Source organism: Erpetoichthys calabaricus, chromosome 7, assembly GCF_900747795.2.
Source record: "Erpetoichthys calabaricus chromosome 7, fErpCal1.3, whole genome shotgun sequence".
Lineage (NCBI taxonomy): Eukaryota > Metazoa > Chordata > Cladistia > Polypteriformes > Polypteridae > Erpetoichthys > Erpetoichthys calabaricus.
The window spans coordinates 116,345,158-116,362,428 of NC_041400.2; the positions used below are offsets into that span (position 1 = coordinate 116,345,158).

The following is a 17,271-nucleotide window of genomic DNA, read 5'->3' on the forward strand; positions in this document are numbered from 1 at the left end:
CATTGAATTAGTTGGGTTTAGCAGACGATCAGTCATAGAGAATAAGACTCTGGGATTACTAGCATTGTTATTTATAATTCTAGAGAAATAGCGCCTCTCAAGACAGACTGTGTTATTGTATTCTGTTATTTTAACCTTCAATATCTCATAGTGGATAGTTATTTTAGTTTTTCTCCATTTACGCTCGGCTCTCTGGCATGTTCTCCTTAAATCAGAACATTACTAATAATATAGAGCATTAATAATTCACAAAAAAATGGAAGTTTTTGTGCTTCTACAACATCAACACATATTTACAAAATGCATTTATTTCACTTTCTGTTTTTTGAAAGAGGAAATGTATTTCACTTAATGTAGCTATCCATTTTATTTTCACATCCTTCATGCCCAGTTTATTTTTGCTCAATCTAGTGGTATATTCATGGCATATTTAAACACTGCTGCATCTGGTGGTAAGTGGGATTAGATGGAGAGAGAGAGAGGTTAGGAGCACACGCTGATACAGCGCATTGCCTCACCTACCACATGACAAACCAACTCAGGATCCCAGATTAGGACCCTAGTGCAGTCATGCAACGGGTGACACCTCAGCACCACACTAGTTCAAATGAAAAGGAACACTTTTATTTCAAAATATAATTTTATGACATTTCAAAAAGTTAACCAAAGTTCCAAATTCTATTAAACCATAACTAGTTAATTTACATGAACATCAGCATGTCATAATTAGTATTGTTCACATGTTAGTTTTTGTGTATTTGTTTGCATACGTGTGTGTGTGTGTGTGTGTGTGTGTATGTATATATATGTGTGTGTATATATATATGTGTGTATATATATATGTGTATATATATATATGTATATATATGTGTGTATATATGTATATGTGTATATATATATGTGTATATATATGTGTGTATATATATATGTGTGTGTATATATGTGTGTATATATATGTGTATATATATATATATGTGTATATATATATATATATGTGTATATATATATATATAATGTGTATATATATAAATATATTTAGATAAAACGCGCTAGGAAAGAAAAAAGTTGATGAACAACCTGAGTCTCTATCAGCTGGAAGATGGTGTTGCTTCCAGAGATTTAGGTCCTGGGCAGGAAGAACAGGTCTAGACAGGCGGAAACCAGAAGTGACATCAGAGAGTCTTTGTTGTCAATCTTCGGGTCTGCAGAGAGAGGAAGAGAAAAGGCATTAGTTAACCAGAGCCCTCTGGAGTTTGGGAGGAATAGCACAATTATCCGAGCCCTTAAACTGTGTGTGTGTATGTATGTATATATGCTTAAATGTTAGTTTTGGAAATGTTTGGGAATTTTACTGGATCTAGGCTTTAGAAACCCCTCCTTTGTTCACACATATATTCAGCCTGGAATTTATAATAAACTCTTGGGTTAACCTGCATTTATGAAAGAGTTAATGAGTTAATAGAATAATAACTAATGTTTATAATATACAAACATCTGTTATATTCCACAACTCCAAACACCTGCAAAAATTGCATAACGTAATTTGATTGTAGCTGCATCATATGCAATAAAAAATAATTCCCAGCCTAGCAAAAAAGTTTTATTTAACAAATTATGCACATGTTCCTTTTAGCTCTAAAATAGACTTTTATTGTTCCTTCATTGCTCAGATACTATAATTCGAAGCACATTCTCTAATTTTAAGATAGGTGAATGCAAAAAGAGACATTTTATTACATTATTTTCTTATGCTGCATTGTGTACATGGCAAATCATTCATGTTCAAGAGTATTAAAAGAAGATGAGCAGCCTAGTTCTTTGAAATGTATACTCGGGTGATCTGCCCCCTGCTCGCTTTGCTCGCCCACCCCCCATGTTTGGTTAACCAGATATACAATTTAAAGAGATTATTTTCATTTCATTCATTTTTTATTTCTTGATATTTGCCAGTAATAAAGCTGTAGTGAATTAGTTTATTGCCCCCTCCCCCCCACGCCAGCCACTTCGCGTCTCGTGCCTCTCACGTTGTGAAGAGGGGGGCTGAATACATGCTAAGGAAATGTGGTCGCTCCTCGGAAACCTCTTTTAAATAGTGATACAATGGGAAACAAATACATTTTTTTACATCCTCTATGCTCGACTTCATCTGGCTTGCTGCTTCTGCTTGTGCCATGCTGTGTGATCTGCATGTCGTGATGCTCGTCAGTCATTTAAAAGCCTGTACAGCAGCTGTCCTTTTGTCTCACTTCCTTGCTTCCCAGGATGTTAGTGTCTCCAAAAAAATGACATCTCAACCCAAGTTTTTTTTATTATAATAGAGGATGTAATTGATACTTGAACCAATTATGATATAAGTCAGTTTCTGCATTTCAGTGATTTTTAATATTAGTTGATTCTACACATTCATCCTACCTTTCATAGCTGTGTGTGCCCAGAACCTCGCTTTACTTGTGATTGTATTTCTGGATGATGCAAATATTTTTAAGTAAAGTATTATCAAAAAGAACATCCCTAAGCTTTTGCCGTTTTCATTCACTGGGCTGCCTTGCAACAGAGAAAACACTTTTCTCCTCATGTAGCAGAGAAAAAGTTTCTAAACAACTCATTTAAATTGCAAACGATTATTGACAAATGAATATAATTTTTTAATTTTCAGGTTATCAGCTGAAAAGAGGAGCTATATCACATGAACATTGACTAGAAATATTTTCAATGTAGCATATATTGTCGAAAAGATTTACTAAAGTGTTCTGCCTTTGTCTATAATAAAATATAACTTCTTCAGATTTGTCATGCTGCTATCATGCTTGTCTGGCAAGCTTGTACATTACATTTCCTCTCGTAAAGAGCAACTGCTATATTAAGTCTTTAGGAAAACACCTCACTTGCATCCTAAATAAAACTTTGTAGAAGCTGACCCATGGTTAAGAGGGCTTTGCAGCTGCTTTTAGTATTTCTTGTTTTAACAGCTGAACCGAATGGCAGTCTTCAGTTGTAAAATGCTCCAGTAACCAGCATGTTGACTGTTGGTATTTTTGCTTAGCTGCAGTGTGCTTGGATTTAACAAAATATTTTCCTACTTAGAAAATATTTTTTTTTGTCACCAGCTTTTTTAATTGCAACAGTTGATGCAGTCCTCTAAAACATCTCGCAATATATATATTAAAAAAAATAAAAATATTAAATTGATGGTTAATGTCATTTAATTTAAATCTTCTGTGGTATAAATATTGTTCATGCTTTAGCTAGATAAAGGGACCTTTCAAAAAAGAAATATATAGGTATAAAATTATGAAGGGAATTGTATGATAAACTTCAACTTGGTTATATGTATGTGTGAAATAAAGAAAAGGAATAAAATGAAAAGTGGCCTCCATAAATTCAAGCACTAAGCAGAAAAAAAGTTGAAAAAAGTGTAACAAGACATAAACAGCTCTATTAGGAAAGTTAATTAAGAAATATAAAACCACATCAGTAGATGTAAACTTGTGTGGTAGAGAATATAAGTAGTTCTTACCCCATAAAGAATCTGACTTAAGGCCAAGATTGAAAAAAAATCTAGATCTGCAGTATGATAATGAAATAAACTGGTTGCACTTTTGGAATTACCATGCTTAGTCAATGAAAATAGCCTAATTTGTGGAGGAAACTGAAAATCTTTTCCCTGTTGATCTTGTTTAGGTTAAGAAAAATATCTGCAGCCTGTCACTTGTTTTTCAGCAAATTCATAGTTAAAGGCCCAATGGAAATGCTGGCATTTGTTCCAAAAAAAAAAATAAAATAAAATAAAAAAAAAAAACATAAGAAAAACTTAATTTTGGTAACTTGGTTTCTCAGGGCACAAAGCCCACTGACGCTCATGTTCCGAATTTTTGTTTTTCTTTCTCTTTATCAAATGTTTGAATGAACTATTTTTAGTGTTCAATTTGTTTGTTTTATGAATAAGGTTGTCCTGTGTATTAAGACCTCTTTATTTCTTATTTTCAGTCTTATGATAATGGTATTGCACAGGGAGCTGGACTGGAATCTCATGGTCAGTATGTATGATTATTACTTATAGCTTATTACTTATTTTTTTGTTTTTTTTTAATTCTCAAAGTAAAATAATGTTCTAAAGTACCGTATTAAAGAAGACAATATAGATAACTGAGTATATGAAAGTTACTAATATTAGGCTTAGGAATTATAAATTACAGATCCACATGCTAGTTAATTTCTGAAATGTGTTTTGAATGCTTTGTAAATGCTTATCAGCTTTTAATATTTACCTATAATAAAACTGAGTAACTGCTTAAGAGTTTTTGATCTAAAATGTTGTTTTACTTTTTAGTTTCACTAAAATACTGTTAACTTTAATTGATAAAGCAGCATGCATCACCTACTTAGATTTGAATTTTGATTTGATATACTATATTAATCCCAGTAACTGCCTTCTTTCTGTGTCAAAGTACTGCAAAATCCAGTATGCGATTAATCATTGTTTCACAACAGCTCTGAAGAAGAATTCACCTTTTTTGAGGTGGGAAACTTGAAAGTGAAGTGCATGCAGCCTGTATACTCCTCAGAATCTAAAGTGCAGTGTGTTAAAGATAACATACTTTGAGTTGCCTCTCCTGTTACGTCTTATTCATATTAAAACAGAATTCTTAATTGCTAACATTTTAAAAGAGGTTATGAGTAAAAAAATTAGTGTTATAGTTTGTTACAACATTTCTCAATAGAGCAGTAAAAAATAAGTACTACTCAGTGTAAAGAGTATTTTTTTATTTAAAAATAGGGCAGTACCCAACTGTCTTAAATTATGCAAGCTTATTTTAAATTGAAAGTTAAAAAATTTATTTTCAGTCATCCTTTTATTTATTTTTCTAAAGTGTGTCTCACTTGCTTCAGATACCCCTGAATTTCCTTTGTTTGTGGTCGCTTTGTTTTTGAACATTGGTGTAGCAGAATTTCACAGTTTATTTTATTATGTAACTGGACAGCTTCTCATCCATACCCATAAGAACTGGGTTAATTAATAGCCAAGAAGAAAGGGTTGGGGGCAGAGATTAGTGTTTTATATCAACTCTCTCCTTTGTTTATTTTAAAAATGTGATTGTAATTATGAGTTCCCAGCCTAAAGTAAATGTTTGCTGAAGGATTCAAGTCATAAATACAAGTAGGAATCTTTCTTGGTGTATTTGTAAAAGTGTAAAGCAACATGATGATACTTTGTTGGTGCAGAAATTAGATCAAGCTCCAGATAGTGGTCTATGAGTTATTTACATAAATTTCTTTGTGCATTGTGGTTTAATCCCACATTGAATAGTAATCTTTTGTTTATGTGACATAAGTCCACTTCTTCATTCAGCAGCTCTGGTGGAGAAAACTTTTTTAGCTAGTGAAGAGTAGTTACAATATGTATGATAATAATACGGGAATATTGCTAATGCATTCAAGGGGTAATTTCACCCAATCTGCAATGCCACTCCTTATTCAGGAAAAGATCCCAGTGGTCCCATGGGAGAAAGACTTCCCGAGTCTAAGGTCATAAAGCTTATGAAACCATTTCTGGACAAAGGAAGAATTGTAACAAACAGTTGCGTAAAGTGCGACAAGAGTTCCACCTGCAGCTAAAGTCATTCACGTAGTGAAGTAGCATTGCACATGTACTTTGTCAGCATGACCGTGTAGATCAAACACAGCAAGCTCTGCAGTTTACTTGTGACTTTACACTGTAGGAAGATAAGTAAATAAATCAAGATACTAAATAGGTAAATAATATTCAATGAGGCTTTCATATAAGTAACATATAAATGTTCATATAAACACCATCACAAAACTTAATCACAAACAGAACTTTACACGATACCTTGGCATGCCCTGCTGTTTCATTGAAGGATATGCATGTGGCAGATTGACTGGATCCAAATGGTGCCATCTTTTTCCTTTATGCCTAGTGCAGCTGTGTTGTTCTTATGTGTGAGTTCACCTCTGTTGTAGCACGTCTTTATTTGAAAACAGCAGTGTCAGATCAGGGGGAGTGTGAATGTGACTGAGAGAATTAAACTGAATAAAAAAAAAAAAAAAACGGTAACCTTTACAAATACCATAAATTTACACTGGGTGTTACAGACTCATATCAAATGTATGTTTTTATTGTATAATAGTAACAATAAGAGCAGCTAACTACTCAAAACGGTAATTCTGTGAAGCACCCCGGAATTGAACCGGCGACCTCTTGATTATGAGTCAGCAGTTCTTGTCGCAGCACCACCCAAGTGGTCGTGTCAGCATCGTACCCTAACCAGATTTCTTTTTCTTTGGTTATATTCTTGAATAAAAGTGCACTTGTTTTGTTATACGTGTACCTTTTGTGAAAATGATTATTTGATACTTGGACTTAAGTCTTTGCACATTATACACTTCATGTCAAAATTTTGTCATTAGTGCTATAACATGAAAAAAGTTTCTGTTTTAGGTATGTGTTCAACATTTCTTGCATTTCGTGTTATCCTACATTTACATAGATCGTTGTAGACACGGAATACACATGAAATGCATGTGTTCCAAATAACAATATATTGTTTACCCTATACAACTCCAGGCACCTCACACCCATGTGCTGATCAACACATTTAGAAAACACAACACGCTAACGGAAAAGTGCAAAGGAATTTAAGGTGGCCCGGGATTACGAGTTTTTTCTTAGGCTTGAACTGTGTGGACTTGCAAGCATGTTGCTTGTTATCAAGATCAAAGAAATAATAAAAGGAATTAAGATCTTTGGGCTGAGGAAAAGTACATGGCATTGGATTAGAAATTATTAAATAGTTTGTAAGCATCTCTACATCATACCAAAGTTTATGTAAATAATTACAGCTGCTGTATTTCTTGCCACCAGTTCACTACTATACTGATGTTTAGGTGCTTTGATTGCTTTTCTGAACTCATATCTATAATTGTTCTGTTTCCATATCACTTTTTCAGACTGCATTGCTGTGTGCCCACAGTAACGTTATAATATCATCAGTAATTAAGTTTCTTAGTGGGAAAGATATGGATTGTTTTCATTGGAGCTAAGTCATCCACATTTTTTTTTGTTTTTGATGAATCTTGTTACGTTGTTTGCATACTTGTCCAAATCTATTAAGTCTTGTTTGAGGCTCATATGTAAGGGCACTTTGTTCAATGTTAACTCTAATAATTTTAGCACACTATAATTTATACAGCTTGCTTTTCATGTTACATTGCTTTTTTTTGTGTTTTTTAGAACATTTTTAAATAGTGTGATGTGTATTTTAATGTGTATTTTTTTCTTTTGAATGTTAATGATTGGTTTTAAGTCATTAAATATATTTCTTCATTATTGCTCCAGGTGGATCTACTTTCTGTGCCATTGCTACCCTTTGCCTAATGGGTAAACTAGAAGAGATTTTCACTGTAAAAGAACTGAACAGAATAAGGCGATGGTGTATAATGAGACAGCAAAATGGATTTCATGGGAGGCCAAATAAACCAGTAGATACTTGCTACTCATTTTGGGTGGGAGCCACTCTGAAGGTAAGGATGAAGATTTAATTAGTAATATTTTCTTAATACAAAATATTAAATCATATTTTGCAACAACAAAGTACACACCCTTCCTTTTTTGACTGCTTATGTTGTGAACATTTTATTTAAAAGTCTTAAATTGTTACACTGTTGCTAGAAGTGCTTATCATGTATTGCTGGGCTCATTGTTTTGAATTACTCCTTATACCTGTCATTCAAATTCCATCTGTTCCTCTCCATGTTGCTGTATTTTATTATTACTTTAATAGAATCTGTAATTGCTTAGAATGCTCATTATGTATAAAAAATTCTCAGTAGTTAATTTTGGTATTAAATTCTAGCTTCACATCACTTCATTAATGCATTTTACTCACTGAAATATTAGATCTCTTGGCACAGAGCCAATTTTAAAACAGAATAAGTGATACATTGAATAATGATCACCACTCCCACCCCCAAACAGTGTCCTTAGATAATTCAATTTTTGCATGTCTAAGTAATAAAAAAAAAAAAAAACTATTTATTGAGTTAATTCGAAAATGAACACTATTCTTACCGAAGCTAGTGTCTTCCTAGTACTTGCAGCCGGTGGTCATATTTCCTGTATATGGTTATTGCTGATATACAATTTTAAAAAGATGGCCTTTGTTTACTGAGCAAAATTTATTATATCCACCTTGGCACTTGGGTATTTGTAAACCTACAGTATACATATTTTTATATTTTTTATAAATTAATACGTCTTGTTTAAATTGAAGATAAAAGCACATAATAACAAGTGAAGTCATGCATACAGACTAATGTTTTTTAGACCAGTTGAAAAGATAGCCTGGTAGTAAATGTGCATTTCGTATATGCAGGGCAGCTTGTGAATCTTGTGTCCTGATGCCCATAAACAGTACCTTTTTATAAATGGATATTGCTGCACATGTGTTTCAAGAGGAATTTGAATGAAAAATTTGGGAATTGGAAAATCCTGCTAAGGTTGTAACAGTTGAGGCCCGGTACACTTTGCAATGATAAAAATAATTATTGATAAAATACTTTTCCAGTCAAAGCTATCTGCGATCCCAATAAAAGTCAAAATACATTAGACCTGCACATTTTGTAATTATCCTGAAATTTCGTTAGTCTTGTGTTTTGTTATCCCTAAAGCATTTATTGTCTGCCTTGTGTTCTTTTTCATCTTAACAAGAAATTTAAATGCGGAATTATGTAATTATAACATCTATTTTGATTGTTTATAATAATTTTAATTGCAGATTATTGGCAAGTAGAAACTGTTAGGCACTTCACTTTGACTCAGATGTAAGTAAATATCTTCACCTTCGTCTTGATTCATGATTTATTCTTTTTATTCTTTTTTCTTTTCTTTTTTTTAATAGCTTTTAGAGGTTTTCCAGTATACGAATTTTGAAAAGAATCGTAACTATATCTTGTCAACTCAGGATCGTCTTGTTGGTGGATTTGCCAAATGGCCAGATAGCCATCCAGGTAAAGTATTTTAATGATGTGCTTGGTAAAATCTCTTGTATTTGCTCTAATCTCATAAAAGTCCAAACACTGTGAGTACCTCATTTAAAAATGTTTTCAGTTTAATAATCAATTTTAACTTTTCAGTAGCATTATTATATGTGAAAATTGGTGTATGGCATAAGTTATTACTTGTATTGGTCTGAGGTCTTCATTTTTTCTATCTTTTCTACAATATTATCTCAAGCTTTTTTTTAATAAAAAAGAGCCTGAAAAATATGCATTATAATGAAATCAAGACCTACATAGTGTCTATAAAATGTGGGTAAGGAAAGTACTAGAGAAACCAAGTAAAATCTCAATCCATATTAACATTTTTCTGAAACTGTATTTACAGAGCATTATGAATATTGGGAACACTAAATCACACTCACATTCTAACAAATGCTAATAGCTTAGTTTTGGGAGGAAGAGTTAGGGTGTTAATTCATTGCTAGTAGTACAGAATACAGTGAAATTTTTACCTGTATTTCCAACCTACAAACAACACATCTCCAGTGCCATAATAATCAAGAATGGATAAAATTACAGATGTTAGATTAACAGAACAATATTGAGTACAAGGTAGTAATCAGCCCCAGCCAGATTGTCGGTCCTTTGCAGTTGCAGAAGTCCAATTTAATGTAATTCTTTTTTAAGCAGTATGCCATTATCAAGTGTAGAATAAATATATAGATGATTTATAGTGACTAAAGTGATTTTTGAAAACCAGTGCTGTCTCAGTTTTGTTTCTTTTTCCTCTTGTAAACAGATTATCAAGGATATTTTAAAGATGCTAGATGTAATAATATTATTGGTGTATACACAGAATTCCAGACCTTTTACTGGGTTTCATTGTGTTTACTTTGTTTTTATTTTAGTTATTACTAATAATAATTGGTATTTAAATTGTCTTTTCTGTAACCTATATTCCAGAATTATTTGAAGAATATGAAATCAGTATGCATGAATCAATTTCACAGCTATAAGGAAATTAAAATACACCATGAATGCATGGTTTATGCTGTACTACAGAGACACTGACCTGAGTCATTAAGGCCTGCATTTTCTGTACATTTTCATTTAGGTTTTGATTAAGTATTCATTTTCCAGTTTTGGGTGGACAACTCAGGTTTACTGTACTACTTTGTCTTCTACTTCTGCTTTTCTCTTCCACATTTCCATGATGACTTGTTTTCTTACATGTCACCACACAGGATGGTATTCTTATTTGGTTACATATAAAGCAGCCTTAATTCAGTACAAATTTTTTTTGTAACATTCATATCCAGCATATTAATCCTCATATAGATTTTTAATGATACTTTTTGTTCGTACAGAGAACAAATCTGTCAACAAGTACTTGGATAGGACTATGGAAATGGTGTGTTAAAAGGAATTGTCATGAATATTCCAGAACTGTATCTGTAAGAATAAATACATACGGTATATGGCAGGGATTTAAATGACTGTTTATTAGTTGATGACTGATTAAGATGATTAACTAATCTACTGTTAAATACTTTAGGAGAAGAAATAGTTAATGGTTCTTTATACCTAATAGTAACTTTTAAATAAGCATAGACCAAAAATTTTTCTTATTTTTTGAAGAAAAATTAATCAAGCCTGCCAAAAGGCAAGAGAATGTGTGTGGTTTGTATTATTCTGCAGCTTAATTTTTTAGACTGTGAAAACTGGCAATTATGCATTACTTGCCACTGTAGTATGTGCCTCATAGAATTTCTTTGTTTTTAGTACATAAGTAGTTTTTCTGTTACTGGTGATGGATGATTCTACGATAATGCTTTTCATATTACTTTTCTTTCAGATAAGAACTTTAAATATAGTCTATGCTGGACATTTTACAGTTCGCTGTTATGTTTAATGCAATCGGTGCATTGTGGAACATTCTACATAGCTCATAAATTTGAAAAAAAGTCTAAAGTAGCAACATTTTAGTTCTTTACCCATTTGAAGATCTATTATAGAAAGCAGAAATGTTAAAGAAGTCAGTCCTTATCTGCTCAAGAATACAGTATGTCCAGTTAGACCCGCTACAGTGGATTCAGAAAGTATTGAGGCCACTTCACTTTCTGCACGCTTTGTGTCATAGATTTAACTTGATATGTTACATGTGCCATTCTTGCCCATCAATCTACACTTAGTAACCCATAATGTCTAAGTGAAAATGCTTTTAGAAAAGTTTGCAAATTTATTAAAAATCAAAAACTGAAATGTCTTATTATATAAGTATTCAGACTCTTTCCTGTGGCTCTCCAAATTGTGACCAGATGCATCCTTTTTGTTTTAAGTATCTTTGGAGATTACCTGTGGTAAACTGGACTGATTAGAGATATTTTTGAGGGTGTATGCCTGTGTATATAAGGCCCCACAATTCACACCGCTTGCCATGGCAAACACCAAGCTGTGAAGTCCAAGAAACTCTCTGTATGTGTTTGCAGTAAAACTGTGGTGAGGCATAGTTTAGGGCAAGGTTATAAAACCATTTCTAAAGCTTTAAGCATTCTCAGGAGCACAGTGGTCTCAATATTGAAATGGATGAAGTTTGGAACTGCCAGGACTCATCCTAGTGTTTGTTGTCCTGCCAAACTGAGTAGTCTGAACAAGATTGACCTTGGTCCAGGAGGAGACTAAAAATCCCATAATCACTCTAAAAGAGCTATAGAAGTCCCCTGCTGAGATGGGGGAGCTTGTGTGAAAGACAACTATTAATAAGAGCAGCACTCTGTCAATCAGGTGTGGAAGCCGGCCCAGACATAGACAGGTAGATACGTTAACGTCACCCGACACACATTTATTGTACATATTTACAGTGCACAAACCCCAATTACCCCAAAAATCACAGGCCACAACACAATGCCTTATCTTCTTCAGGCCGCCTCCTTGTCTCTCCTCTCGAGCTCCATCCTTCTCCACTCCCGACTCAAGCCAACGAACGGAGGGAGGCGGCCCCTTTTATTATCACCCGGATGTGCTGCAGGTGCCTCCCAACAATCTTCCACCGGCACTCCCCAGTGTGGCGGAAGTGCCAGCTGCACACCCAGAAGCACTCCGGGTGTCCCTGCTTCTCTTCCCCCCAGCACTGTGGCAGAAGTGCTGAGGTCCAGGGCTCTAAAGGCATTGGGGCACCCCCTGGCGGTCCCCATAGGTACCAGGGGGGTCGCCCCTACATTGTCTGGGGGAGCTGTAAGCCCTCTTCCGGTCCTTTGGGGCATCCCGGTCGGGTCGCCCCCCCAGCCACCTGCAACACAGGCTTATATGGTAGGATGGCTAGATGGAAGCCACTCTTGAGTAAAATGCATTTGACAGCTCACTTGGAGTTTTTCAGACTGCATTTAAAGGACTCTGAGAGCATGACGAAAACATTTCTGTGGTCTGTTGAGGAACAAATTGACTCTTTTGACAGACATTCAAGTATTATGTCTGCTGAATCATCACCTCCCTAATACTACCACTAGGGCAAAGCATGGTGGTGACCGCATCATGCTAAGGAGAACCTTCTAAGCGGCATTGAAAAGAAGGGCTCAGAATTGAGGGAAGGATGAGTGCAGACAAGCACAGTCGTGGCCAAAAGTTTTGGGAATGACACACATATTGCTTTTCACAGAGTTTGCTGCTTCATTGTTTTTAGATATTTTTGTCAGATGTTTCTATGCTATACTGAAGTACAATTACAAGCATCCAGAGAGCATTCATGTGAGGGGTTGCTTCTCAGCCAAGGGAGTGGGCTCACTCACAATTTTGCCTAAGAACACAGCCATGAAACTGAGAGCAACTTCTCCCAACCATCCAAAAAAAATTTGGTGACAAGCAATGCCTTTTCCAGCATGATGGAGCACCGTGCCATCAGTCAGGATTTGACCCAGACGTTGATTGACAGCATGCCAGGGTGAATTGCAGAGGTCTTGAAAAAGGAGGGCAACCATTGCAAATATTGACTCTTTACATGAACATTATGTAATTGTCAATAAAAGCCTTTGAAACTTAGGAAATGCTTGTAATTATACTTCAGTATACCATAGAAACATCTGACAAATTGATCTAAAAAAAACACTGAAGCAGCAGACTTTGAGGAAACCAATGCTTGTGTCATTCTCAAAACTTTTGTGCATGACTGTTCAGAGAGGTCCTTGAAGATATCCTTCTTCAGAGGGCACACAACCTCAGACTGGGGCGATGGTTTGCTTTACAGCATGCCATTGACCTGAACCATGCAGCCAAGACAATGCTGGAGTGGCTTTCGAACAAGTCTCTGACTGTTCTTATGTAGCCTTGCCAAAGCCCAGACTTACACCCTGTAGAATATTTTTGGAGAGATCTGAAGATGCCAGTTTACAGACACTTCCTATTCAGTGCGGCGTAGCTTGAGAGGATCTCCCAAGAAGAATGGAATGAATTGCCCAAATACAGGTGTGGAAACTTATATCAGAAGACTCAAAGCTGTAATTGCTGCCAAAGGGGCTTGTACAAAGTACTGAATTAAGGCTGTCAGTACATATAAGAATAAGAGGTTTTTGTATTTTAATAAATCTGAAAGATTTCTGAAAACCTGCTTTCACTTTGTTATTATGGGTTATTTAGTGTCGATTGATAAACGTAAATGGCAAATGTATCCATTTAAATTAAATAAACACAGTAAAGTGTTCAGAAAAGTGAAGGAATCTTAATACTTTCTGAATCCATTGTATGTTACACGTAAAGTATCTGTTACATGCAACATGCTGAAGATTTTTTTTTAGCTAGTTATTATGAAAGCTAACCAACATGTACAAGTGCCTCAAAAGTCCATTAGCCAATGAAAATTTACCCCGTAAACTTTAGACAGGTATAATATAAATAGGATATATGCCTCAGATTTTTTAAAATATGAATTCATTTTGACTGTGAAATGTCAAGAACAGCAACCGTTGCAGTTATCTGCATCAAGGTATTATAAAATGAAAGAGCAGAACCTTTTAAACCATGATGAAATTTCAAGCAAAATACAAAATAAAGTAATGCGCTCCTCCTAATGGTGAAGGTCACATGCAACAAACCAGCAGTCTCAATGCATGTCATATCTTGTTTCACATCAAATTGCTAAGAACATGAAACTGTACATAGACTTTCAGGATAGTTTCACTTGCCTTCTGTTATGTGAATCAGCTTTCAACAACTAAAGACTAATATAATGACACAATTCTCCAGAGAATATGCAACATTTCTAATGTCAAAAAGCAAGAGATCACCAGTCACCTTGATGAATGTGGCCATTTAGCACTCCAACTCAATAATCCCATTAGTGTGGCTACCAGTGCAGTTCTTTTTATGTACCACATGTGTGGAGTGTGATTTTTCAGAGTTGACTTGTGTGGAATACCAGGGGGCACACCAGTCACCCCAACCCCAACACAGACAGGCAGTGACACAAGTTCAGCACACACTTTTATTTTTTCCATGTGGGAAACACTTTCCCTCAATTCCCACCTTCACAGCACAGTTCCCAGTACACAAAGCACTTGCTTTTCTTCTTTCTCTTCTCTTTGCCTCCTCTCCTCCTCCAGCAAGCTTTGTCTCCCTACCTCCCAACTCTGGCTCCTGGAGTAGTGGCTGCTGACTCCTTTCATACAGCACCCGGAACTGCTCCAGGGACTTGGTGTCCTTCTTCCAGCAGCACTTCTGGGTGTGGCGGAAGTACTACAACAAAGGCCCCAACAGTTCCAGCAGCTGCCCATGGAACCCATCAAGGCTGTTCCAAACTCCAATTCCCAAAATACCCTGTGGGAGACAGAGGCACCACTGCAACCCAAGGGAGCTACCATCTATCGCTCCAAGGGAGGTAATGCCCCTGGGTAAGTTCTCTCCCGTGGCCCTTCCACTATCGAGGCATCCCAACCGGATAAGGTCCCCGGCCATCCGCCAGCCACACTTACCCTACTTCTGCAAGTGCAACTGAAGTTTATTAGTAGTAGAGCTTCAACTGTGAGTGGAGCAGTAAATATTCCAAAAATTCCAATGCCAATAATTGTGGAGGTGACTCTGTGTGTATATTTTAAATACATACACACATGCGCACATATGCATATCTTTTTAAACTATAAAGCTAAGCTTATTCCCAAAATTTGTGAACTTCAGCAGTGAAGGTAAAGTAGTTCTCTGGAGTTATTTTTGATTTTAGATATTGATATTTCTAATTTATAGTTATTAAACATTGGCACATTTATAAACATTTGAGGCAGAAATCCTTTGAGTCAGATCACTTTCTTAATCTTTTTTTATGGTTTGATTGCTGGCCAAAGTGGACTTTTGTTTACTGATTTGAGTTTGTCTTTTGCAGATGCTCTGCATGCCTACTTTGGCATCTGTGGACTCTCTCTGATTGGCGAAGGCAACCTGCGTAAAGTGCACCCTGCATTGAATGTAAGCGTAAGGGCCTTTGAGTATCTACAGCAGCTGCATCAGACATGGAGAGAACTGAACTGTAGCACAGGCACAGAGTCCTTATGCACATGACACTTTTACTCCATTCCCTGAATAAGACAAAGCCATGTTTGTGTTATTGTGTAGTTCATCAGCGCTGGAGTGGTATCTACCAAATAAATTCCTTACTAACAGTATCACAGCGGATTGGCAGCAGACGTTTGGGAGTGATTTGCAATTAAGAGTTTATCAACAGCAGACTATTGAATTATATATAAAGTATTTTGAATAGTAGATCGTCCGTGAAAGTGAAAATAGTGCATTTTAAGAATATTTTGTTTCCTAATATTGTATTGGCCATCTTGCAATATAAAATGCACGCTTTCTTTTTTCCACCACCACTGATTTGTGATTTATTTTTTTTTTAGAGGCAATTACCTTACATATTTTTGGATATATTCTATCCAGATATTTATGTGTGCACATTTGGGTGTGCATGTATGCATCCCCAAACCAAAAAATGGAAAATGACATTAATACTCCTGCCCTTGGTTTTCTGTTATCTTTTTATTAATAAAAAGACAGCCAGCCAGCATGACAAACTTATTTTAGAATGCCAGCTAAAATAAATTGTAAACATTATGTCTGAAGAATTAGATTGGCCTGTATTTTCTATTAAAGACATACGAATGTTTGCTGAACTTGATGGTATACCTAACACGCACTGTTCAATTGAAAAATGTAAAAAAAAAAAATTTATACTAATTTTATAAGCACATTTTAAAACTTTACTGTTTAATATAATAAAGTACATTAAACAGTTTTACTTGATTGCCTGATTTTATTTGTCTGGTGAAACAAAGCAAATTACACATTTATACATTCATTCATTGCCCTCAGTCTTTGCTGTGAGATTGCATCAAACATTTCCATTCATCCCACAATTTTCTGACCTTTTGTCCAGTTCAGGGTAGTGGGGACACAGTGTCTACCCTGGGAACCTTGGGCACAAAGTGGGAAACAACCATGGACATTGTGCCAATCTATCATAGGGCCAGTGTTATAGTTAATGAAGACAAAATTACAGTATGTATTAGACTACAATGTGTAAACCATAATTAGCAGATTTAGACAGTATTCTCAGTGAACATTCAATATTATATAGTCATGTCCGTAATCACTTTAGAGCATTACATTTTTTGTTTTTATGATTAAAGTTGCAATTTTGCACTAAATTAGGTGTGATTTTTTTTTTTTGCGGGTCTTTATTGAACAAAAGGAAACAAAGAACCCGAAGAACTGGAAACAGTAGAAAAATTTGGAGACTCTCATCCTGATGGTTGTTGAACTCCTGTCTATCCAGTGAAGTGATTTGCCCCCAGAGACCTTCATTTTTCACTTTCTTTGCTTCACTCTCAACCCTGACCTCTTCTTTCAGACTTGTAACTGCCCCTGCCCAAGAAATAGCTTTAAATTCCAGCCAGAATCACATATGAGCTATTGGTCGCCCTTAAAGAGCCAGGAGGTTAAGTCAAGATGTGACATGGTTAACCTCCTTTAAGTTATAGAGTGTGTGTCAGCCGGGCACTGACATCCTGCCAATCCTTCCAAGCATGCCCTTGAATTAACAACCTGGGTACAACCTCCAAGCTAATAGATAGATAGAAATTTTGTTTATCTAGAGGAAAATTACAGCGATCCCCCGCTATGTCACGGTTCAGCTATTGCGCCCCCGCTACATTGTGGATTTATTTTATTATTATTACTACTAGGGGGCTCCACCCCTGTTCGCTTCACTCGCCCACC

At 35.6% G+C, this 17,271-nt stretch overlaps 1 protein-coding gene and 1 long non-coding RNA gene across 2 annotated transcripts in view; one reads left to right on the forward strand and one right to left on the reverse strand.

Moving 5' to 3' along the window:
* The window catches only part of pggt1b (protein geranylgeranyltransferase type I, beta subunit), an 86,556-nt gene extending 70,271 nt beyond the window's left edge, over positions 1–16,285 (forward strand). Inside the window, exons 6-9 of the mRNA XM_028805277.2 lie at positions 3,988–4,033; positions 7,358–7,542; positions 8,919–9,027; positions 15,383–16,285. Of these exons, the coding sequence (XP_028661110.1) occupies positions 3,988–4,033; positions 7,358–7,542; positions 8,919–9,027; positions 15,383–15,558 (516 nt within the window). The 3' untranslated portion in view covers positions 15,559–16,285. The remainder of the gene's footprint in view (positions 1–3,987; positions 4,034–7,357; positions 7,543–8,918; positions 9,028–15,382) is intronic.
* The window catches only part of LOC127528867 (uncharacterized), a 67,504-nt gene that overhangs the window by 2,152 nt on the left and 48,081 nt on the right, over positions 1–17,271 (reverse strand). Inside the window, exon 2 of the long non-coding RNA XR_007935474.1 lies at positions 1,078–1,202. This is a non-coding gene — a long non-coding RNA (uncharacterized LOC127528867). The remainder of the gene's footprint in view (positions 1–1,077; positions 1,203–17,271) is intronic.